The sequence below is a fragment of the Manacus candei genome, unplaced genomic scaffold (genome assembly GCF_025592945.1).
Source record: "Manacus candei isolate 608988 ecotype Guabito, Panama unplaced genomic scaffold, ASM2559294v1 h1tg000073l, whole genome shotgun sequence".
Lineage (NCBI taxonomy): Eukaryota > Metazoa > Chordata > Aves > Passeriformes > Pipridae > Manacus > Manacus candei.
Window position 1 is genome coordinate 4,038,647 of NW_026138121.1, and position 25,162 is coordinate 4,063,808.

Below are 25,162 nucleotides of genomic sequence, written 5' to 3' on the forward strand. Positions count from 1 at the left end.
TTCAGATCGGAAGGGACCACAGCGGGTCACTTGGTGCCACCTCCCTGCTCACCAGGGTCATCCCAGAGCACACGGCACAGGGCTGTGTCCAGACTGTCTCCAGTAAGGGAGACTCCACACCCTCTCTGGGCAACCTGTTCAGTGCTCGGTCACTGCACAGTGAAGTTGTTCTTCCTCATGTTCAGCTGGAACTTCCAGGGCATCAGTTCCTGCCCGTCGCCTCTTGTCCCATTGCTGGGCACCCCCGAGCAGAGCCTGGCCCAGCCTCTGACCCTGGTGACACTGGTGGCCACCGACACGACGTGCCCAGGTCGCCATCGCGACAGGGCGTCTCTTGTCCTGCCCCCGCCCCTTGATAGCCCCGCCCCTCACTGCCCCGAGATGTGAGCGGAGTGGGGCGGGGCTTGACGTGACCCCGCCCTTCTCCGCCTTCAACCGACGTTACTATTGGGAGTGGGCGGGGCGAACGTAAGCCGCACCCTCTCTTGGCCCCGCCCCCTGCGACCATCGCGAGCGGGGAACGGGCGGGGCTTGCGATGGCTCCTCATCTCCTGACTCCGCCCCTCTCATCGTGGCCCCGCCCCCTCCCCGCCTACAAAGCGCAGTTGCCGAGCGAACGGGGCGTGGCTCGTGCTGCAGCCACGCCCCCTCCCGACCCCGCCCCTCGCTGCCGGCCCGCTGTTGTACCGCCCTGCGTGGGCGGGGCCGACGCAAGCCCCGCCCCTCGCCGCCTGCGCGCTGCGGTGTCCGCGGGCGGGCGGCGGGGCCGGGCCGGGCGATGCGGGGAGCGGGGCCGGCCGTGCGGGCCGCCCGCGGGGCGCTGCCGCCGGCCCTGCCCGTGCTGCCGCCGCTGCTGCTGCTGGGGCTGGGGGTGCTGGCGGCCGCGGCGCTCTGTGTGCGGGCCGCCGCCGCCGAGCCCTGCGCCGCGCCCTGCTCGTGCCGCCGCGGCCTGCTGGATTGCAGCCGCCACCGTCTACCCGGCGCGCCGGGCCCGCGCTGGATCCCGCCGCTGCCCGCCGGCACCACGGGGCTGTGAGTGAGCGCCGAGGGGTGTGCACAGGCCTGGCGGGGGCGAGGGGTGCGGGCCCGGGGCCCGGCGGGGTCGGTGCGGGGCAGGGCATGAGCGGGGCGGGGGCTCGGGGCCCTTCTCGCTCTGTACAACTCCCTGACGGGAGGGGGGGGCTGGGCTCTGCTCCGGGGAACGAGGGACAGGAGGAGAGGACACGGCCTCCAGCTGTGCCAGGGGAGGGTCAGGTTGGACATCAGGAGGAATTTCTCCATGGGAGGGGGGTCAGGCCTTGGCAGGGGCTGCCCAGGGAGGTTTGGAGTCCCCACCCCTGGAGGTGTCCAAGGAAGGACTGGACGTGGCACTCAGTGCTCTGGGCTGGGGGACAAGGTGAGTATCGGGCACAGGGTGGACTCGATGGTCTCGGAGGTCTTTTCCCAGCAAATTGGTTCTGTGGTTCTGCCCGCGGGGTGTTAAGAACGGGTTCGGAGCAGCTCCGAGGGCAGGGTGGCCCCGGCTCTGGGTCGTGGCTCACGGGGAGAAGCGTCGAGGGTCCTCGTGGGTCCCTTCCAACTCGGAATCTTCTGTGATTCCTTAAGAGTGAAAGGCTGGAGCGGAACCGTGGAGAGAAAGAGGGTCTGCCCCTCAAGGCTCCATGTGCCGGGGTCACAGGGAGCAGTTTCACGCTGGCCTTGCCCTGCTCTGTGCCAGAGGAGTGTGGAAGCAGGTTGTGGTTGGGAAGGCTGTAGGTGTTGCCAGTCAGCTCAGGGCTTAACGTTGTCTCAGGTCAGGCTGTAGGACACAGTCCCTTAGGATTGTGCTCGGAAGTGTTCCTTCCACCCCGACCTCAGCACCTCCTGCTGCTCCTGGTCTCCTCTGCATCCCTTTGCAGCTCAGGGACTCCCTCCTTTCCCCTCCGTTAAACCTTTGTGGACTCTCCTTGACATTTGCCGTTGTTATTCCAAAGAAATCCCACAGAGCAATTAAGAGCCATCTGTAGTCTCTGCTCCCAAGTGTTTAATTAGACAGTGTGCTAAATAGTGTTCACACAGGTCAAGCCTTTGTCCTTCCTTGACTGTTGCTGTCACAGTCACGGTTGCTTTTGTCACCTTTGGCTACAACATACTCAGGTGGAAGAGGTGCTGGAATATGAGGGATATCAAAACCTGCTTCTGTGCACAGAGTTCTCTGTCCCTCCTGGAGTGATTGTGTTTCCCAGTTGATAGGAATGGCATTATTCCAGACCAAGAGAAAATTAAACCTGTTGGGCAGGTACTATAAACACACAAACCACTGTTCAGTTAACTCCAGGAATTCCACTAGCAGGACTCAAGAGTCTGATGTGTGTCAAAAACTAGACATGTCCAAGGAAGTTTGTCACCTTCTTGCTCTTTTGTGGTTCTCTCCTTTCCCTGCACAATCAGCCAGTGGAAATGTTTAGGGAAAAAAATGTGCATTTCAGCATAGAAATACAACTTGTATGTGCAACCTTTCATGTTTAGAGAGGCACAAGGATATTGTAACTTGTCAGGGAGGGTGTCAGCACCTGGAGAAGGGAGTTGGCAGTTCATCAGGAGGCTAATAAGCAAAATGATATCCATGTTGTTTGAAGAGCAAGTTTTCAAGCTTCAACAAATACTTGTATCTTTCTCCAAGCTGATGGAGGGTGTGTTTGAAGCTGCTTGGCACAACTTGTGCGGTGGGAAGAAGCGGGGCTGGCACCGTGCTGTGTTGTGCAATCTGAGGTGCTGCAAACACTAAGGGTATGAGACTGGTTTGGGTTGGAAGGGACATTAAAGATCATCTTGTTCCGCTCCCTGCCATGGGCAGGGACACCTTCCACTAGCCCAGGTTGCTCCAAGCCCTGTCCAACCTGGCCTTGGACACTTCCAGGGATGGGGCAGCCACAGCTTCTCTGGGCAACCTGTGCCAGGGCCTCACCACCATTACAGGGACCAGTTCCTTCCCAATATCCCATCTGACCCTGCCCTTTGGCAGTGGGAAGCCATTCCCCCTTGTCCTGTCCTTCCATCCCTTGTCCCCAGTCCCTCTCCAGCTTTCCTGGAGCCCCTTTAGGCCCTGGAAGGGGCTCTCAGGTCTCCCTGGAGCCTTCCCTTCTCCAGGTGAGCACCCCCAGCTCTCCCAGCCTGGCTCCAGAGCAGAGGGGCTCCAGCCCTTGGAGCATCTCCATGGCATCTCTGGACTCACTCCAACAGCTCCATATCCTCCAGATGTTGTTCCCAGAGCTGGAGGCAGCTCTGCAGGTGGGGTCTCACCTGAGCTGGGCAGAGGGGCAGAATCCCCCCTCCCCTGCTGCCCACACTGTGGGATCAGCCCAGCACACGGGGGAGGTTTCTGGGCTGCAGACACACATTTCTGGGTCCTCTTGAGGTTCTCATCCACCAACACCCCCAAGTCCTTCTCCTCAGGGCTGCTCTCCATCCATTCTGTGTCTGTCTCTGTTGTGGCTTTCAGGATTTTGGCACATGAAGTGTGGGTGACGTTTTTTCTTCGCTAGGACTGCTCTGGCAGTCCTCAATCTAAACGAGCTATAATGCTTTCCAGCTGTTTAAAATTAATCAAAGCCTAATTTTTCTCACATGATGAAGTCTCTGATCTGCTTTTCTCTTAGTTCTGTGATGTCACTTCACCTGGCTTTGAGGAGAAAAAATTCTTTTTTCCTAACTCTTTCAAACTACTTGCAGGTGATGCTTCCATTGTGTGTGGGGGGTTGGTTTTCTCTTAGGGTTTTGTTTTTAATAAGGCCAGGAGAGCACTTTTGGAACTTATTTTCACAATGGAAGTATGCAGGCATCTGTAACTTCGTTTTTCCTGTGAAGATGTATGTTTTGTGGATTACTTGGCAGGTGATGAAAAGGGTAGGGAAGTCTAGGAGTTAGGAAATATTTTTTTTTATATGTCTGCATCTTAACACATTAGATTCTTTAGAACAAGGAATTCCAGCCCTGTTTGAAGGATGGGTGTGTGAAGGGGGAGAGGGAAGCACGATGCTGGTGGTCGCTGCCTCCAGTCCAAGTGTGTTTATATATCCTGGTAACTAGAGAGATGATGAATAAAAGTAGATTAGGTATCACTTAATTAGTTCAGCAAGTTCCATTCACAGCAGGTTTTTTTGGGTGAGCTCAAATGACTCCCTGCATTGACACCTGTACCAGCACAGTGCCACAGCTCAGCTGGGCTGAGTTAAGGTCGTTCTCCATCACCCATAATCAGTTTGGTGTGTATATTCTGTTTTATTTACTTAGGAGATGAAAACCACTTGGGTTCAAAATGAATGTTTAGATATGTTATACACAATACCAGATGAATCTTCTAAAATACAAATTTTGCGTGTTTGCTCTGGCTCCTGCACAGCCTGGGCCTCCCAGTTCCAGTGCAAGGGCTGATAAAATGATGGATTCTTCCATTTTGGCATTTCCAGAGCAAGGGAATTGCATCTGGTTCTGCAGGATAACAGGAATCTTAGCTGTGTGATTGAATGATCTCTAAACACAGAAAATCAGCCAGTGAATTTCACTCTGTATTTAGTGATCAGTTGGTCTGTTTGAAAAATAAAAGTATCAGTAACAAAACATTAAATTATATATATATATAATATGATATAAATATATCATGTATATATATAAATATATATATATCAGATATAAATAATTTCAGAACTGGTTTAAATATGAGCTATACCCAACTTCTTGAAAGAGGACTTACTGCAATGAAAACTTTGTTGTAGTCCAGATTTGACTAATACTAGAAAAAATATTTTTCTGGGCATTTTCTAAATTAAAATCTTAATTTCTAATTTGATAATCAGACAGTAGGCTTTTGTTAGCAGGTCCTCATGGCTGTCAGTGTTTTGGAGGCATTTGGGCAGTGTCCTGAATAACTTGCTTTAACTTTTGGCCAGCCCTGAGGTGGTCAGGCAGCTGGACTAGAGCATTGTTGTAGGTCACCTCCAGCTGAAATATTCTGTGATGTTCTCCCTGGGAGCCTTAGAAAAATTCAGGTTCAGTTTTCTCTGTGTACTAATCTGACTCCCCAGATCTTTGTCAGTGCCCACTGGCCGTGCCTGACACACAGGTTGGTCTGGCTCAGCACCCCTGGCATGGTTTTGCTCATCAGTGGAGCATCTGCTCCCCTCCAGGGGTGTGTTGTTATCTTCCATGTCCATTGTCTCGTCCTTCCTCCATGGGCTGGGCTCAAATCCTTTGGGAACAGCCTGGCTTGGTACTGCCCTCTCTGGTTAAACCCACTGCTCCAGGATTGGGCTCCTCAGCACTGGATTTGGGATCAGCACTCCCTCCACCAAGGGCTCCTGAGGGTGCCCGGGGGCTGAGCTGGGCAATCCAGGCATCCCAGGAGGGTGTCCTGAGCACTCAGCATCCCTGGGGAGGGAAGGCTGCTCAGGAGCAGCTCACACTCCGTTGTTTTTGTGTGGCTGGCACTTAGGATTGCCTTAATTACCACATGTGCCAGGGGAGCCAGCCTGCAGAGCAGCGTTTGGCCACTGCAGTTGTTCTCTTCTCCAGGTTCTCTTCATTATTTTTTTTTTTTAATTGTAGGAATGAATAATTGTTTGCAAACCTGCTTGCTGCTCTATCTCTGTAATTTGCATCTCGATGTAATTAAAAGAATACATTAACAACTGCCTGACTTGCCATGACACCCAGGATTTTAATAATTCACGGCTAGGACAGAATCTTTAAGCTGAACCTGAGGGGAAGTTAACAACAAATAGTCTGTCAGGTGTCAAGTCCTTGCTCTCTCCTAATAAGTTTTGGCCTTACAGATCAAAAGGAGCCTGCCAGAGCACAGGGGATGTTTGGACAACGCTCTGAGGCACATGGTGGGATTTTGGGATTGTCCTGTGCAGGGCCAGGAGTTGGGCTTGGTGATCCTTGTGGGATCAGGTTTGGCCCTCGGTGTATTTGGAGTCAAAGCTATTGCAGGAGCAGAGGAGTGTGTGGGTGCTGTGGCTGCCCAAGCCTGGTTGTCAATGGAAATAGTTTTAAATATTCTCAGCTACATTTTAATATTCATTTTAATAGGTACATGGTAGTTTTGGTTGTAAGGGGTGATTTTCTCTCCTGTGTCAGCATAGCTGCTGCCTGCCTGATAAGCTTAAAAATAGCTGTGATAAATATGTATTGTGTTGTACAAAGCATACATGGTTTGGTTGTTTTTTTTTTTAAATTTATTTTATTCCAGGAGCTAAATAATTTTTCTCTCTGTTCTCTAGGGATTTAAGTCATAATCATTTATTATCATCCAACTGGAGCATTGATTTCTCTGTTCATACATTGCAAGAAGTGTAAGTTGGTTTTTATGTGGATAAACTCTAGAGATATCCTACCTAATTCTAATTAGAACATTTCATTGCATGTAGAGATACTTCATCTGACTTGTAGAAATATTCAGTGCAAGTTAATTAAAAATGGATGCTCTGTGTTGGCAGCATACTTTATGTATAAAATTGCTGCTTTGTGAGCAGAAAATTTTTTCATAAAAGATTAAAAGACCAGTATTTTAAAGAGAAATGAGACATTGTTTTGGCTATAGCTGATTTTAAATGAAAGAGAAGTAATAGTATCCATGAAAATGGGGAAAACTAGCATGTTTTACTGTTAAATTGTTCAAATTATTAGCATTTAAACTTTTAGTGATCTTTTTTGTCAACTACTCAGTATTAATAATGTAATAAACTTGTTTAATGTGTTGTGATATGAATTATTTCTGCTGTGTACAGAAGGGTTTTTCTTCTCTTTGAAGCGCCAGTAATTTTTTTTTTTTTAATCTCTTTTTAAGGAAAATGAATTACAATGAGCTGAGTGAAATTCCGTATTTTGGAGAAACAACTTCCAATATAACTCTTCTCTCATTGTAAGTAACAGCTCATCTGCCTTTTAACAAAGGGGAGAATCTTGTTAGAGTTCTGCCATCAAATTGCAGGAAAACATCTTCTTTTGTCTTGAAATACTGCTCCTCTGAAGGACTTTAGGGAATATGTAAGCACTCTTTAAAGAAATACAAATCAGTTGGACAATCAAGTCACCCTAAATTACCAATAAAATGCAGTCAACCAAGGCAGGCAGCTTTGAAGGGGAGGGATTCAGTCTGGGAATGACAGTTCCCACAAGGAACAGCCCAGCTACAGGCCTCAGAATTTGAATCTGTTCATATGTCAAGGTGGCAAATAGCTCTGGGATTTGCAGTATTGCTTTAGGAACTAACACTTTTGGAAGCATGTGGTGCATGTCCCACTGGGGAGGCTCCCTGATGTTGATACACAGAATCCTGTGACTGTTTCAGCTGGATGACTGGGAGGATGTTTGGATAATCATATTTATTGCTGATCTTTTTCAGGGTGCACAATACCATTCCAGAAATAAATGCTGAGCAGCTCCAGGTCTACCTTTCACTGGAAAATCTAGATCTTAGTTCTAACCTTATCTCAGAAATTAAAGCCTCCTCTTTTCCACGGATGCAACTGAAGTACCTGTAAGTACAAGGGAGCTGTTGTGCCAGGGAGTCCTGGCTCTCCAATGATAGTGTTGGACACCTCACTACTCTGAAGTTACTATCTTAAAGTAGGGGAGGCTTTGCATATCTTTGGACTGGTAGCAGTGCTTCATGGAGCTATAAATGTGCATGAAATAAAATATTTTTCGTACCAATCCATATGGCATTTTCCCAAATAACATGGAAAACAGCTACTCCTGCTGTCAAAGTGCAGCCAGCAGGGACAGGGGGTGATTTCTGCCCTGTGTGAGTAGATCACTGGGGACACTGTCTCAACCATGTCTAACTGAAGCACAGGCATGCAGTAAAAACCAGCTCCTTGCACTGATTCCTTTGGAAAAAAAGGATTTGGTGTCCCAGAATTCAGATTCCCGACGTGACTTCACAGGGATCTGAAGTTCTCATAACCAGTGGCCTGCCTGGGGTGCTTGTGCCATTGTGTTCATAAAATTCCCCCTGTTCTGAAAGGCCTCTTTCCCCCTTCCTTTCCCAGGAATCTGAGTAACAACAGGATAACCACTCTAGAAGCAGGTTGCCTTGATAACCTATCGAGCTCACTGATGGTGGTAAAGCTGAACAGGAACAGGATTAGTGTGATTCCACCAAAGATCTTCAAATTGCCTCACGTGCAGTTTCTGTGAGTAACAGCCCCGAGAGCATAAAACCAACATTTACAGCTGTGTTGTTCATCTCAGCACGTTATCATTTCACAGTGGTGCCTGTTGGAAGGTGTGTTAATATTTGAATGTCATCTTTATAAAAGGGAACTGAAAAGGAACCGGATTAAAATAGTGGAAAGCCTTACATTCCAAGGGCTGGAATCCTTAAAATCCTTGAAAATGCAGCGCAATGGGATTAGCAGACTGATGGATGGAGCATTCTTTGGCCTGGGTAATATAGAGGAATTGTGAGTATGCCTAATTGTGGAATTTCTTTAAGGGTCTGACTCTGGAGGGTTTGTCCTGAATGGCTTCCCTTACAGCAAGGCTGTGCTGAGGTATTGAAGAAATCATAGGAAAAGAGTATTTTTGCATTATTTTTATGTCATATTTTTACTTCAGAGGTGGAAAGATAGATTTCCCCATCCCTGAAATGTTCAAGGCCAGGTTGGACGGGGCTTGGAGCAGCCTGGGATAGTGGCAGGTGTCCTTGCCCATGGCAGGGATTGGAACTGGGTGATCTTTAAGGTCCCTTCCAACCCAAACCATTCTGTGATTCCATGATATTGGTGTTCTTCCCAGCCTCTTCCCACTTGGTGATCACAAAGGTTGGACTCTGTAGCTGCTTTTTTGCTGGTTTTCATTTGCAGTCCCCATGACATGGGGCTTTGCTCTGTGACTTTGACAGAGCAAACACCAGGGTGTGCCATGCAGTGTTAGCAAAAAAGAAATTACCTTTGAAAACAGAGATTGCAGTTTTGTTTCTGGCACTGGATCCCTGAAGCTGGTGTTGGGTTACTCAGTTCTTCATATACTTTAATTCAATATTTTGCTTTCAATGGAATCTGGATATAATTGTGCATTTTGTGTTTTCTAATGCTCCATGTTAGTAAATAATTTTGAGACCCACAAGGTGAAAGTTTCTAAATAGATGTTTCATTGATTATCTGCTTGACAAATGTTTTTCCTTCTAATTCCTTAGAGAACTGGAACATAATAACTTAACAGAAGTAAACAAGGGCTGGCTGTATGGGCTGAGAACATTGCAACAACTCTATGTTAGCCAGAATGCCATCACCAGGATCAGCCCAGATGCATGGGAATTCTGCCAAAGACTTGCTGAGCTGTAAGTCCTGGGCTGCTTTTCACTGGGGATTTTGGAATGTTGCAATAGCAGATTGGCAAGAAGGAATTACCAAAGGAAGCACTCCATTTCCTTGTCAGGCCCATGATAAGTGCTCTGTATTTTACTTATGAGTAAATTTCTGTTAGAGAAATTAATCAAAACACAATGGTTAATCAAGTCAGATAGTATCTTCATAATTAATCCCCCCTTTAAATTGTGTGTACTGTGTTTCCAGGGACTTGTCCTACAACCAGCTCACTCGCCTCAAGGAATCTGCCTTTGTGGGACTTGGCTTGTTGGAGAAGCTAAACCTGGGTGACAATCACATCAGTCACATTGCTGATGGTGTCTTTAGGGGTCTGACAAATCTTCAAACCTTGTAAGTACAGAAAAACATCTGATTGAAATTTCACTTTAACGCAGCTTTAACGGAGCTTTTGGGAATAAGGACAATGGGTATTGCACTGAGCTCACTGCTGGGCTGTCCTGCCTGCAGGTGTGGCAGGGCTGATAATCTTTTGGTTTGCCAAGATAACAGAATTCCAGCCCAGCCAAAACAAACCAACTGCTCAGTTTTAGTGGTGGTGAGAAACAGTGACTTGGTGACCCTGAGTGCCCAGATGTGCCCCAGTGGTTCTGAGAGGTGTGGGTAACCTGGGTAAATGCCACTTGTGGAGCAAATAGCCTGGAGCTCTTTGTTCCAGACGGTTTTGTGTTAAGGTTGGAACCTCAGAAACCAAGTGGTGAGGCCTTTTGTGTTGCAGGAGGTGTGGTTTAGGCCACCCTGCCTGTGTGCTGGAGTCACACACTAACAGGAGGTGTTGGGTTCCTCTTGCTGTCACAGGCTCAGCTCTGCACTTGCCAGGACCTTTCACAGCAGCTGCAGCTGTTGGGTATTTCTGAAAAGACCCAATCCTGCCCCAAGTAGATCTGAACAGTTGTAATTATCCTAAACAATGGTACTTGAGAAAGGAGTGAAAGTTTATAACCCCTCTGTCACTTCATTAAATAAATGCTTAAATAAGCAAACTCACCAGAGAGATTTATGTAAGCAGTCATATTCTGTTAACCTTAATGCAACCTTTTAATGAAATAATTAAACCTAATTTCTTAGGTTTAGAGCAGCATGAAAAAGAACAAGAGCAGATTAATTAGTAGGTTTTCCTGGGCTCTCAGGGGCGTCAACAGCCCAGGGCCTGGCCCTTTCCTTTGGGGCTGGAATGTGCAGCACGGGGGGCAGTGGTGATTAACAAGGCTCCAGGCATTCGTGCCCAGCCAGGCATGAGGAGCCAACTCCTCTGCTCACACAATGAGGGGCTTTTCTTTTGGGTTGCTGGCTCGTTTTGCTAAGTGGTCTGAGTAGTGGAGTGTAAAAATACTTCAAACAACAGGAGACACCGTGTGGCTGCAGGATTAGTCCCATTGTTGGTTGTGTGCTGGTTGTTTCAGGGCTAAGGCTGATGTAAATATTTCTCTATGTTCAGCTCCTGCCACTCTGTTGGAGAATAAACTGTAAAACTGATATTAACTGCAAGGTAGAATTAAAAGCGTGTCTAAAAAACAGCACTGAAGTTTTCCATCTTACCCCATTATTTACTCCATAATACTGTGATTAGCTTGGCATTTGTGTTCTCCAGCATTCACCATCTAACATTCTGAAGCAGACCTCGAGATAATTCTGGAAACAAGTTTTTAAATCACAAGAATTAGCAACGTGGAAATAAATTTGGCGTATTATTCATCTGGTCACTCTCATTAGATCACATCCATGTCAAGTACTTTAGCTTGAATAATTTTTAAAGAGGAAAATATTTAATGTGAGCAAGTTTCAAGGCCATATTTCTTCAGACCTTGTGATGCATGAAACATGGAATTCTTTTTATTTTTGTCCTAAAATTTAACGTGCATATGTATTAATTGTGGAAATGGCTACTGCCAAGACTTTCATATTTCAAAGAATTATCAGAAAGTAATGTTACTGCTGATGGTGTTCTGGAGGTTAATCCAAGTCTCTTCCAGGATGGGGTTTTACACAGTTCACAGTCTCACCCGAGGGAAAGTAGATACTTCATTTTTCCCCCATTAGCACAGGGGAAAAAGGTGTTTATATGAGTGATATACACAGTTGCCTGTGTATGTAGCTAGTTTTGTGTCAGCTGACTCATTTGGAAGCTCCACAAGCTGTTGCATAGAAACACAGTACAGATTATTCTTTATTAGTGTGATTTCCTTTAAACACTCCTGTCTGCAGGGACTTCTGTGCATGGTGGTATCACAACATGCTCTTGGCTCAGTCCGTCCCATTCAGGCTAAAAATGCAACTGAATTTATTTCTTCTTCACTCTAAAAAGCATTTAATCCTCTCCAAACCAGATTGCTCTATTGCTTTTGCTGTTTAGACCTCTCTTCTCCATAAGGGGCTGAAGTGCTGTGCAGAGGTCAATCAGAAATCCCATTAGCTGATAACGAGATTTGTGAACAGAATATCAACTTCATTCTGAAAATCCACCCCTGTGTGCCTGGCAGCCCTACACTGTAACCTGTGTGTAATCTCTTAATATGCTAATGCTGTTATAAGCCTGTTACTGGGGAAGATTAATTCTTGCTGGTGTATTGCTTAATTCCCTTACATGAACCAACTTGCTTCAGGAGCCTCTCCCAGCTCTTGGCAAATACTCCATCACATGACAAGTGCTGGTCAGACTGGGGCTTTCCTTAAATACCACATCAAGAAGTCTTACTGCAGAATTTGTTTGTGGTTCTGGCTGCAGCACTGATCAGGAACAGTTTTCCCTTGCACCTCTGAAGTGGGATATTCATCTCCTGACAAGCTTAGTTTTGTGAAAGATTTGAGACCTTCCAGGGGATGCTGTGCCAGAGCACTGTCCCCAGCCCCTACAGCACTAATCCCTTCCCCAGCTCACTGCTAAGCCTGGTCATGATGATGTTCCAAGGCTTCTTTCTAAGAAAAAAACTTAGTTCCAGGAAGCTTCTTGTCTAAGACAGCTCTTCTCCTGCAGGGACTTGAGGAACAACGAGATCTCCTGGGCCATAGAAGATGCAAATGAAGCATTTGTGGGACTCAGCAGGCTGGATAAACTGTATGTATTACAAAGCATGGGAATGACAGCACTTCCCAGGCATGCAGAGGAGAGGGAGAGCAAAATATTAAGCAATTGTAAATCAGTGACAAGGCAGAAAGCCTGTTTTAGTGGCAGCTGTTCTGTGTTTCCACTTGTGTGCCACAACCTGCTGATATGAGCTTGGGTTCCACGTTCAGGAATGTTGGATTGCAGCACCAATTTGAAGAAATTAAGCAGAAGAACTTGACTTCATTTATTACTGAATAGCTCCCTCCCTCTGTGTGATGATTATCAATTCCTGTGCTTCTTTAGTTTGGCTAAAAGTTACTGCTTTTCAAAAAAACAACCCCAAACCACAAAGTATTTTTGAGGAAATGTGGAACACCATTGAATTAACAACTTTTCAGTACTTGGACTATGCACTTTTCATCCAGTGCCACGTGCTTTGTAGGAAGCTCCATCCTGTGGACCTACAGACATGGCTTATAACAAATAGCCTGGTGTGAGGGTGCAGTCCAGGAGCTCATGTGATGGTTCTTTTTATCACTGTTTCATTCTCCTGACTTAAATTATCTTCTGACATCTCTAACCCGAGTCTCTAATGTAAAAACAGAAATGAAACACTGTTTGTGGGAAAATTAGTTGAGCCTTTAAGCTAAAAAAAAGAAGCATTTAATCTTTTAGCTCAGCTAGAAATAGAAAAAACTGTAGTTAAGCATTATGGGGAACTTCTTTTGGGTCCTGTTTGTGAACTCATATTGACATTCAGACTGGGATCTGGGGCTTTGTCTTTCAGAATCTTGCAAGGAAACCAGATAAAGTCCATTACCAAAAAAGCATTCTCTGGTCTGGAGGGGCTTGAACATCTGTAAGTACTTTACACTGTAGAACTTGTAATTATTTGTCAACTTCAGTCTTACATTCTCTGTCAAATTTTCAAGAGTTTAGCTGAAGGTACCACATGAAATCACACTGACCCATTATTTTGCTTAACTTGCAGAGATCTAAGCAACAATGCAGTAATGTCCATCCAAGAAAATGCCTTTGCCCAGGCTCAGCTGAAGGAGCTGTAAGTTCATGACAATTATTTAGAGATTTTTTTACAAGCCCTGCCTTGGAAAGAATCCTTCAGCCATTGTAGGGTTGTCTGAAGTTCAAATGTGAAATATTTGCAGCAATGCTGGTAAATTATGAACTCAAATATATTTAGGATTAAGGTTTGATAAAATCTGCACCTTAGTTGCAATTAGGAGGAGATTTTTTTTTTGCCAGTGTTGAACCATTAAGTTTTTCCTATCTTATGATTTCACAGCACTCACTTGCACGTGGGCAGGGAACAAAAGAAATAATTGGTCAGAAATGTTTTTGAGAGGGGTTAGCAAACCCTACATATTGACTTCCTATTTTTGGGGCTAGGGAAAGGCTTTAAAATTCACAGCTACATGAGACTTTTTACATGCTCAGCAGATATTTAAGCTGCTAGAGCCTCTTGTGGTCTCCAGACATTTGAAGTATTATAGTGTGAAGTGACCTTCACACCCGAGACTAATCTTACTGTAACACAGTCCTTTCTGTGAGATAAAGTCTGTGAATATCATGTAGTCTGGTCTAAAACTGTTATTCCATTAGTTAGTCTCAGCCAGATGGATTTAATCTGCAAGATCTGCCAGTGTGAGGAGACACATTTTAGGTGTTAAAGATTTCTTTGCCTTCTCTGATGTATTTTAAAAGTGAGGAATCATTGGTATGTGCAGGCAAAGAGCAGGGTGGAATCCTGGCTTGTCTGGTGCCTCTCCTTTCCCACTGCTGGATTCATCTTGTAGCAGGTCTCCAATCAGTCATAACTCATACATAATATTTAGGAAACTTTGGAAGCAGGTGGTGGGGAAAAAGTTGAGCCATCATTATTTCCCACTGGCAGTTTTTCTGTGGAGCAGAGAAAATGATCTGCAGTTGATACCTGTATGAAACAAATCGCTCTTAAATATTTATCAGCTGGCATGAAAATGAGAATTGAGGCTTCTACTCATTTTATGATGGCAAGTGTGCTTAGTTTGAGACATGGAGCTGCTCTGCAGTGTTGTTCTTTTAATTGCTTTGGAGAGGGATGAGATAATTGTAAAGACAGGCTTAGTGTTTTTGGGGTATTTTTTTTAGAAGTTGAAACTCCAAGGTTATGTTCTCCAGAATTAAAAAGAAATTTAAGGTTTTAATGCTGATGCAGAGGAGTTATTTCTGTCACAAATAGCTAAGATTTTATAATACCCACGGGTGCAAAATAATACTGTAAATCTTGACAGTTCTGAACGTGTATGCTTTAAGTTGTTTTGCTGCATGAAATCACAGGTGTAGGAATGTGAAATGCACTTTATTCACCCCGTTGTTCTGCCTTGTTTCTGCAGAGTTCTGAACACAAGCAGCTTGCTTTGTGATTGCCAGTTGAAGTGGCTGCCCCAGTGGCTCACTGAGAGCCATTTGCAGCAGGCTGTGAATGTCACCTGTGCCCACCCTGAGTGGTTGGCAGGACAAAGCCTTCTCAGTGTGGACCCTGATGACTTCGTCTGTGGTTTGTATTTTTAACTGGTATAATATTTTATTTGGTATAAAAGCATATTTTTAATTTGGTATAAAAGCATGGTGATGTGAGTCTGTGCAGCTGAAATCAGGCTGTGGTGCTGTGGAGGTGCTTGGTTTTGGCTGTGGTGCACGTGTGGGCCTGTGTACATCAGTTTGGGGTTTCATTCTGCTTCTCTTGGCTCTGTTTTGTGGTGTTTGAGCACTGAAGCCAACCTGAGGGAGCAATGCCGTGAGACTGCATTGTTTTTTATTTAGGTTGCTATTAAAAAGCAGTTATGCTTCCATTCTCCCTGCTCTTGAATGCCATGAGCTGTTTGACACTTCCTGGTTCTTGTCCATACCAGCAAGGCTGGAGTATCAAAGAATCATGGAAGGGACCTTAAAGATCACCCAGTCCCACCCCCTGCCATGGGCAGGGACACCTTCCACTAGCCCAGGTTGCTCAAAGCCCTGTCCAACCTGGCCTTGGACACTTCCAGGGATGGGGCAGCCACAGCTTCTCTGGACAACAATTAGAGTAGTTCACACACTGGTGCACTTTCTGGTGCTCCATATTTGGGATGTTCATCCAGTTTCTGCCACCACAGTTTCAGACATAAACCTGTTTATTTTTGTGACTGAACTGTGAGATGAAAAACTGAGAGACTCTTCACCCGGAGTCCTGGATGAAGTCTCTGGCAGGCCTGGAATTAATCTGGTGTTCCCTTTTCTGGGTGAGCAGTCTGATAATGGTTACTTGAGTGTATGCAATTCTTTTATTGCTTTGATGGTAGAGGCTACAGTAATCATCATGTACAGATGCAAGCACCCTCTTCTCCACTCCAGCATCACCACTGTGGTGCCTGACAGAACTCTGTGTGTGCCTGTGAGAGTCTCTGCTGAAATAATGAGTATTGAAGTCACCCTCACTGAGTGGGATGAGATAGTGAACTGCCAGCTTGTTATGCTTTATACTTGTAGAACTTAAAGGCTCTTCAGGATATTTAAAATATCTGAAAGTAAGTGTCAGCCCTTCATAAAATAGCCTGGCTCTTCAGCTGAGCAGGGCTTTTGGGTGTGAGCTAAATATAGCAAGTTCCAGACAGCTGGGCTGCTCAGCACCACATTTGCACACTGATTGTTCCCAGTGCTGATTCTTCTGCCTACCTGTGGTTCTAACCCTCCTTCCCAGCTTCATTTCCAGCTGGAAGCAGCTGAATCTGCACACCTCCAACCGGACATCTCTTCCCAAAACTTCCTTTCTATTTACATTGAGCGAGTTTTCCCTACAATATTAACTCGAGTCGAAGGGGAAAGCAGGAGCTGATCTGGGTGGTTTTTCTTTTCAGACAACTTCCCAAAGCCTCAGATCAGGGTTCACCCCGAGAGCACGGTGGCCCTGCGGGGCATGAACGTGACGCTGACGTGCAGCGCCGTGAGCAGCAGCGACTCCCCCATGGCCACGGCCTGGCGCAAGGACAGCGAGGTCCTCTACGATGCAGAGGTGGAGAACTTTGCCAGGTACCAGCAGCAGAGTGCTGAGGTGCTGGAATACACCACGGTCCTGCACCTCTTCAACGTGAACTTCACCGACGAGGGGAAGTACCAGTGCATTGTCACCAACCACTTCGGCTCCAACTACTCCAACAAAGCCAAGCTGACTGTCAATGGTGAGTGACCTAAATCTTTATTTGAATATCTGCAAGTCTATTTTTCACTAGAGCCGGCCCAAAATGCTCTTGCAAGTCTGTCTAACTGAGATTTAGAAATATCAAACATCTTTTTGTAAAGCAGGAAACAAATGTTTTGGGTGATTTTTTTTTTTTTTTTTGTGGGTGAAAAGCCTCCGTTTGCTTTTTGAAAGTGGCAGCTGCCTCCCGTGCTTTATTAGGAGACAATTAGTTGTTCATCTAGTTAATTGGAGGTGGAATTCTTTAAACTGAAAGCTCCCTCTGCTGTCTCCTCAGAACTCAGCACCTTTCCCACATGTTTGTAGAACCGGGGAAGACTCAGCTGAAAATAAGTGGTGGGACTGGAAACACTCTGGAAAGTGAAAAGTGAAGTGTTTTTTTATTTTTAGCAGTCGGAATTCTGTTTATTTTACCTCGAGGGAAGGGAGGTGAGAAGTCAATGTCCACAGCAGTCAGCAGGCTACTGATACCCATGGTACCTGAGAGGAGAAACAATGAGAGGCATGTTGACCTTTTCTGTTACCAGGGGAAAAAAAAAGTGTGACAGGTTTTAGGAAGGAGGCTAAACCTTTTCCCTGTCTGTTCCCCATGAGAAATCTTGTTCTTCACGTCACCTGAAATGAAATTAATGGCTTTAAACTGAAAGAGAGTAGGTTTGTATTGGATATTAGGAAGAAATTCCATATGAGGGTGGTAAGACCATGGCACAAGTTGTCTGGAGAAGCTGTGGTTGCCCCATCCTTGGAAGTGTCCAAGGCCAGGTTGGATGGGGCTTGGAGCAACCTGGTCTAGTGGAAGGTGTCCCTGCCCATGGCAGGGGGGTGGAACTGGATGAGCTTTAAAAAGGTCCCTTCCAACCCAAACCATTCCATCATTCTGTGAACACTGTAGATACTGTGTTTAAATTCGGAGGACAGGCTCTTAGAAATGACCTCTGAAAATTTGATTCTTCAGAAGAATCTGCCCCTCTCCCTCAGGGACAACTTCAGGTGTGTTCCAGATGTGCACGTTTCCAGATTTTCTCTCTGCTGTGGACTTTTGACTGCTTTTTACCTGAAACTGTCTCCTTTGATCCAGAGCTCCCTTCTTTCCTGAAAACCCCCATGGATCTCACCATCCGCACCGGGGCCATGGCCCGGCTGGAATGTGCTGCCGAGGGACACCCCACCCCACAGATCTCCTGGCAGAAGGACGGGGGCACAGACTTCCCAGCTGCCAGGGAGAGGAGGATGCACGTCATGCCTGAGGACGACGTGTTCTTCATTGCAAACGTGAAGATGGAGGACATGGGGATCTACAGCTGCATGGCCCAGAACATCGCGGGGGGACTGTCGGCCAACGCCACCCTCACCGTGCTGGGTGAGTCCTGTGCTGACCCAGGCCAGCACATGGATCCCTGTGTGTCTGCAGGGGTAATGAAAGCCCAGAAAATGAGGTTAAAATACAAAGAGCAGCACTTGGTATGACTTTAGAAGCTGAGCTACAGGGCTGGCCAGTGGAGCTGGAGTTCGTGTGATCTTTGCAGGGGTCTAAGGGGCATATCTCAGTGCAGCAGTGGAGATTAGGCAGGTAATTTGCGTTGCCTCAGGGCAAATTTAGTTGCAGGTAACATGAACTTGTGGCCAAGAAGGCCAGTGGGATCCTGGGCTCGCTGGGAAGAGCATTGCCAGCAGGTCAGGGAGGTGATTCTACCTCTCTCCTCCTCCCTAGTGAGGTGCATCTGGAGTGCTGTGTCCAGTTCTGGGCTCCTCTGGATAAGAGATAGGGAGCTTCTGGAGTGGGTCCAGCACAGGGCAACAAAGATGATGAAGGGACTGGAGCATCTCTTTTAGAAGGAAATGGTGAACAGCTGGAATCGATGATCTTAGAGGTCTTTTCCAACTTAAATGATTCCATGAAGGTCTCAGGGAGCTGGGCCTGTTCAGCCTTGAGAGAAGATGGCTGAGAAGGAACCTCATCCATATCTATCACTATTTGCAGGGAGCTGTCAGAGGGCAGGGTTAGATTGGATATTAGGAAGAAATTCTTCCCTGTGAGGGTGGTGAGGCCCTGGCACAGGTTGCCCAGAGGAGCTGTGGCTGCCCCATCCCTGGCAGTGTCCAAGACCAGGTTGGACAAGGCTTGGAGCAACCTGGGCTAGTGGGAGGTGTCCCTGCCCAGGGACAGGGCAGGGGGCAGAACCAGATGAGCTTTAGGGTGCCTTCCAACCCAAACCATTTTGTGATTCTATGAAATTATCTTACAGTTTAATTTTTTTCCCCTCCGCTATCCCAGAAACTCCTTCCTTCGTGAGGCCCCTGGAGGACAGGACGGTGACCCGAGGTGAGACTGCTGTCCTGCAGTGCATAGCTGGGGGCAGCCCTGCCCCTCGCCTCAACTGGACCAAGGACGACGGGCCCCTCGCCGTCACAGAGCGGCATTTCTTCGCCGCGGCAAACCAGCTGCTCATCATCGTGGATGCTGGGCTGGAGGACGCTGGGAAGTACACCTGCATCATGTCCAACACCCTGGGCACCGAGCGTGGCCACATTTACCTCAGTGTCCTGGCTTCCCCCAACTGTGACTCTTCCCAGAGTGGCATTGTCCACGAGGAGGACGGCTGGACAACCGTGGGCATCGTCATCATCGTCGTCGTGTGCTGCGTGGTGGGGACGTCCCTGGTGTGGGTCATCGTCATCTACCACATGAGGAGGAGGAACGAGGATTACAGCATCACTAACACAGGTAAAGTTGCAAAAAGCAACAGTCTTTGGCCCCGTTTTTTTAATCCAAAACACTTGAAATTTCTGGATCCATTACAAGTGGATAAGATTAAAGAACCGAAGATTTCCTTCTCAAATCTCTTCGGGGATTTGCTCAAATTCCTTCCATTTTAGAGGTTCTTTTAAATACCAAAAGTGTGCTAATTCTATTCCTTATATTCTAGATTTGTCCTACATTGAGGGGAAACAGTAAAGTTTGCAAGTAAATATTTGACTGAACTTAAAAAGATTTTTGGGACCTGGAATAATGTGTGTAAATTTCCATTCCCTGTAAGTTTGGAAAGGGCTGTGTGGATTTTTAATCACTGATGTAGGAAAAAAGATAACTAGGTAGGAAAGAAGATATCTACATGTGAATTGAAATTCTGGTTGTTCTTGTTGATTTGGGGAACAGTGCTGGTAATACCTTGAAATCTTCATGCTGTTGATGTCATCGGTGTTAATTCTGCCTTGCAGAGGAGATGAACCTTCCTGCCGACATTCCCAGCTACCTGTCCTCCCAAGGAACTCTGTCAGAGCCTCAGGAAGGCTACAGCAACTCAGAGGCAGGGAGCCATCAGCAGCTGATGCCTCCAGCTGGCAGCTACGTGCACAAAGGCACAGATGGTAAGCAGAGCCCTCAGGTGTGTTACCTGGGCCTCAGCTGATGCCAGGGCACAGTCTTGTCCTCACAGGTTAAATGCCAAGGTAGATTTTGATCCTGCTTCTTTCCTTTGGCATCTCAAGAGCCCAGGCTATAGAGGTGGAAATAGAGTTTGCTGGGATGATGACTTGCTGTACCTCTTGGTGTCAAATTCCTGCCTCTCCAGGCATCCACTTGACTGCACTATTATATATATAAAGGGTCTGCACTATTCCCTGTCTTGTTGGGACACTTTTCAGGATACTTGTGTCACTGAGATTACAGAGATGCTATTTTTTACCATCCAGATGCTGAGGAGCCATCAGTCTTTATGTAGACTGACTTGAAAATTGATCCCTCAGAGTTTTTCACACCTGCCTTATGATCCATTCCCTCTGGTGTAGTCCCACTGCACTAGAGTCTGTGTCAGGAAGGAGCTGAGAAGCAGCTCATCTCGGTGACCAGTTTGCCATCAGGTGTGTGGGCATGGAGGGATGAGTCAGGTCCAGGAGCGGGTGTGAACAGGTAACAGGTATCCCTGTTTGATCCCAGGGCTGTTTCAGCCTGGTTCCCGGTCTGGCTGGACTTGCAGGGAACCCTTTTACTTGTGCAATAGGGGAGCATGTCCATGGTTTCCCCTGGTCACCCTCAGAAGGGCAATGCTGTGGAGAATTTGGGTGAGGAGAGCCTGGGGATTTCTCACGTGACCTCTCGAGCCTGAACTGTATAAAGGCCCTTCAAACTGTGGTGCTGTAACCCATGATCACACCAGGACATAAAGCCTATGGAAATCAGGCACCCTCGTCCTTTTTGAGAGTATTTTTGTTCTTTCCATCATGTTCCTCAGGTGGGGCAGCACCACTGGTGATCTGCTCAGACTGTTACGACAACGCGAACATCTACTCCCGCACCCGGGAGTACTGTCCCTATGCCTTCATCTCCGAGGAGGAGCCCCTGGATCAAACACTCCCCAGCCTCATGGTGCAGGTGCCCAAGGAAGTGTACACAGCACGCACCCAGCACGAAAGCAGTGCTCTGGATAACCTCCTGGCAGACAGAGACGTGCCTGTCTTCCTTACCAACCACGACAAAATCGGTGAAAAGAAAACCTCCTCCCAGCAGATTAATGGTGAGTGTCCCCTTTTCCTTTTGTTGCTTTGTATTCCTTTGGCTTTCCTTGTGCTGCCCTTCCCTGTTGACACACAGCTAATCCTTCAAGTGCCTGTAGTCTGTGGAGTAACTTTTTATTAACCACCTGATCTCCAGACTAGCTCTCAGTTTGCATCCACTACCCGAGATTGAAGAGGGTGATGTTAAAAATACAGAATTTCTGCAGTTCAGCTCTCAAACTTCGTGGAATGTGAGTCTTTGAATGTACTTCAAGGACATCTATTAACCAAAAGTTGGAGCTTCACTTGAGAAATTCAAATAGCCCTTCTGCTTGAGCTGGCCTGAGGTTCAAAGAACTCCCTAAATTGGTTGGTTTTCAGTTGACTTTCTTCCAGATCGCCTTTTTAAAAATTCACACTGAAACTGTGTGTGTTTCTGGTTACTGGAACAGATTGCTGGAAAGGGAGAACATCCAGCAAAATATGCTCTCAAAACCAGCAAAAATAACCCCAGAATGACTGTTACTGCTGAGTCACACAGCTCAAACCTGCCTAAAATCTGAGTGTGATTGATCTCTGCTCTCTGTGACCAGGGACAGGACCCCAGGGAATGGCTGGAGCTGTGTCAGGGGAGGGTTAGGCTGGATATTAGAAAAAGGTTCTTCCCCCAGAGAGTGGTTGGGCACTGAACAGGCTCCCCAGGGCAGTGGGCACGGCCTGAAAGCTGCCAGAGCTCTGGGAGTGTTTGGAGAGAGGGACAAGGTGGGATTTGGGGTTGGATGACGGGGTTTGGACTGGATGATCCTTGTGGGTCCCTTCCAGCTCAGCACATTCTGTGACTCTATGAACTCGCTCCTGTTCACCTTCTGATTTTCCTTCCTCAGAGCCCTTCCAGGTCCCTCTGTGGGGGGTCAGCAAAGACCTGGCTCACCCTCACCCCCATTTCCTGCACCCCCCACGGCCCCCCCGGAGCGACGGAGCCGCCGAGGGCGAGCGGGACCAGGCCCAGGGCTCGCCCAGGCCCTCCTGCCACAGGCCCCGCGAGCACAGCCTGGACTTTACCCGGACACGGAACAGTCACGGCCACAGCGAGGCCACGTAAGGCACTGAGGGGGCCTCACGAGCGGATCCACATCAACTGACTGTGTTTTCTACCTCAGGACTAACCCCAAGGCCAAAGATTCTCGTGTTGTGTGTGTGTGTCTGCAGTTACTAAAGAGACTCTTCTTGGAGTCTCTTCTTCACGTGCCCTTTTTCCTTGGATTTCTCTTTTGGGAGGTTGGAACGTGCACCGGAGAACACGTGGGTGATCGGTGCTGTCTGCAAAAATAGCATTAAAGCATGGATTGTGTGGTGCTGGAAGCAGCCCTTGTGTTGGTGCATGCCTTGGAAAGCTCTCAAGAATGTGTGTAGCTATTTCACAGTGCTTTGTCTGCTTGGAAACAAACCATCAGGGCCTCCTCATGGAATTCCCCAGGAACTGTAAGCATAAAACTCTTGGCCAGCTTTTCCTTCCTTAGACTGTTGGCAGGTGCCTGTTACCAGTCTGAGTTTGGGCCTTGTTTTCTCCAATGAATAATGGACTCTAACTGTAAATAAATTTGCATTTATAAATATTTTGTATACACTAAGCATATAAATGTGTTGGCTGTAATGTAAATATATTTTTTAATATGCCAAAGTATGTATCATACTGTTAGTCTTGACAGCTGCATATCAAGCCATATGGGAGGTTTTGGGGGGACTGAAAGCTTGTTTGTGAGGGGATAGAGCTGTCTTTGTTTTGGAAAGGAGTGAATTTACTTATAGATATGTGGTGAAACTGTGATATTGATGCATTTCATTGTTGCCTACAACTCTGTGTGCATTAAGCCTGGCTGCAAGCTGATGCATTTCGTGATATTAGCAGAATTCCAAGTTTTATCTAATCTTTTACCTTTAAAAAAACCCCCTTCATATTGTGTATGTTGAGAGGTCTCCATGTATTTTTCAAAGCTGACAGTTAAGTGAACTTTTAGAAAGAATGTGATGATGGAAAGGATCAGGTAAATTGGGAGAGCACTTGATAAATACTTAGTGAACTATACTGTGGGTTTCCTGTTTCCTCTGCACAGCCAAAGGCATAAAACACTTGTGTCTTTTTCTGTTGTAAAATATCAGGCTGAATTGTTGAACTCAGCGTGGCCTTAGACCTCAGTGTAGCCAAAATGTTTAAATATTTGACAGGTGAGAAATTAAACAATGGAGGGAACCACTCAACACTGAAAACCCTGAGACAGAGGAAGTGCAAACTTCGTGGTTCCAGTGGGATGTGCCTGACAAAATTAGGAGGAAGAACACTGTAAAGACTTCTGAGAAGTTCTTTCTTCTGGGAGAGTGTCCTGTCGTGTAGAAGGGGTTAAAGACTCCTCAGGGATGGGTTTTCAGCAGGTGCTTTGTGCTCAGCCTGTGCTCTGTGCTCACACCTGAAGAGCAAGGTGGCCTTCCTGGTCACTGGTGCCTTTTTTTGGAGCTGTAGGATTTGTACCCAAATAAAACCAGCTGTGTGGTATTTTTGTAGAGACAGAAAACCCCTTTTGGCCCGGCCCATGACAGGTACGTGGGACTTCCCATCGATCCATCCCTAGAGTGGAGGCTGTGTGACTAAGTGTGAGGTGCAGTCGTGCAGAATCACAGCTCAGACTTTACAGGCTGTGGAGTATTTGAGTAAATGAGTGAGGAAACACTGGGACTAATGATTCTTTTCCCACGGCTCTTTGGACATGAATAATAGTCAGATCTGTGCAAATGAGCAAATATTATCAAGGGCTCTTCCCATGCTCTCAAAGCCAGCGTGGCTGCTTTGATAGCAGCTTTAGTGGGAAGAGCATCCAATTGTCCTTGACCTTTGGGTAAAGCAGAAACACACAGGTGTGTTAATTTTTGGGTTCTGACAGCTGAAATGTTTTAATAACATAAAAAAAAGAATCTTAAGTTCGCTCCTTTCTGGTTTTATTTCCTCCAGGCTTTTCTTTCCCAGACAGCATTTAAGACACGGTGCTTATTCTCAATCCAAAGTGATCCGTGCTGTGGGAACCCAGTACTGTCAGTTTAAATCCAGATGAGAAAGGTCACATCATGAAACCACAGCAGCAGCAAAGCCCCATCCTCCTGGGCTGCTCTCTGCAGGCACTCACTCGGGGTGCAGCTGGAACGTGTGATTCCCAAGAGTGGGAAAACAGCATCCCAGCTGCTGCCCTGTCTCCCATCACCGTTTGGGAGACACTTGCTCCTTTTTCTTTCATCCCTCTCTCTCCTCCGAGCAGCTGAGCTCCCTCAGGTCTGTCACAGTGCAGCTGGGGATGCCCAAACCTTGGGAATACCTGGGGCACAACTCCCTGGAGCGAGGGAATTCCCGTTAGGGAGGTGAGACCTGCTTGGCCAGGACCAAGGCTTTAAAATCACTGCTGTCTGCACCAGGCCAGTGCTGGCTCTTGGAGCCTCTGAGGAGCTAAAGCTGCTCTGATTTCTGTGAGAGAGGGGCCTGGAAAAGCTGCCTCCGTGAATCAGGACATTTACAGCCTTCCATGAGCATTTAAAGTCCATAAGCTGGTTGTAAATAGCTGATGATTGTAAGTAGGTGTCACTTTGCTGCACTGTGGAAAAGCTTCCTTGGTAGACTTGGATTCAAATCATGTGTCTCTTCTCTCCCTTTGCTCCAGGGGTGCAGAGGGGACAGAGTGGCCTTTCTTTTTTCAGTAAAAACAAGCAGTTTCTTCAATCAATGCCAAAGCACTACCGGTACAGGAACTGGGGGTTCAGAGGCAGCAAGAGCAAAGCTGCTCCTGTTCCCTGTTGCTATTTCCTAGTGTCTATTTATATTTTTTTCACATAAGAATGTATATTTTGTATAGCATGTGTAATATATGTTTGTCTATTGTAATATACGTCCATTCAATAAAATGCTGTATACACTGAGCATCCAGTGTGAGTCTCTTAGTTTGCAGATAGAATAATTAAATCTTGATCTATGAT

The 25,162-nt window shown here is 46.8% G+C and overlaps 1 protein-coding gene across 1 annotated transcript; it reads left to right on the forward strand.

Annotated features, from left to right (window-relative positions):
- The first annotated feature begins 767 nt into the window (after nucleotides 1-767).
- Nucleotides 768-25,106, forward strand: LRIG2 (leucine rich repeats and immunoglobulin like domains 2). The gene is made up of 18 exons (XM_051808541.1): nucleotides 768-1,032; nucleotides 6,261-6,332; nucleotides 6,827-6,901; nucleotides 7,385-7,519; nucleotides 8,034-8,177; nucleotides 8,304-8,447; nucleotides 9,182-9,325; nucleotides 9,561-9,704; nucleotides 12,346-12,426; nucleotides 13,205-13,276; nucleotides 13,409-13,477; nucleotides 14,811-14,974; nucleotides 16,314-16,634; nucleotides 17,733-18,014; nucleotides 18,930-19,379; nucleotides 19,874-20,023; nucleotides 20,887-21,168; nucleotides 22,033-25,106. Exons 1-18 carry the CDS (start codon nucleotides 779-781, stop codon nucleotides 22,248-22,250), a joined length of 3,201 nt encoding a protein of 1,066 aa, XP_051664501.1. The 5' UTR covers nucleotides 768-778; the 3' UTR covers nucleotides 22,251-25,106.
- Nucleotides 25,107-25,162: the final 56 nt, after the last annotated feature.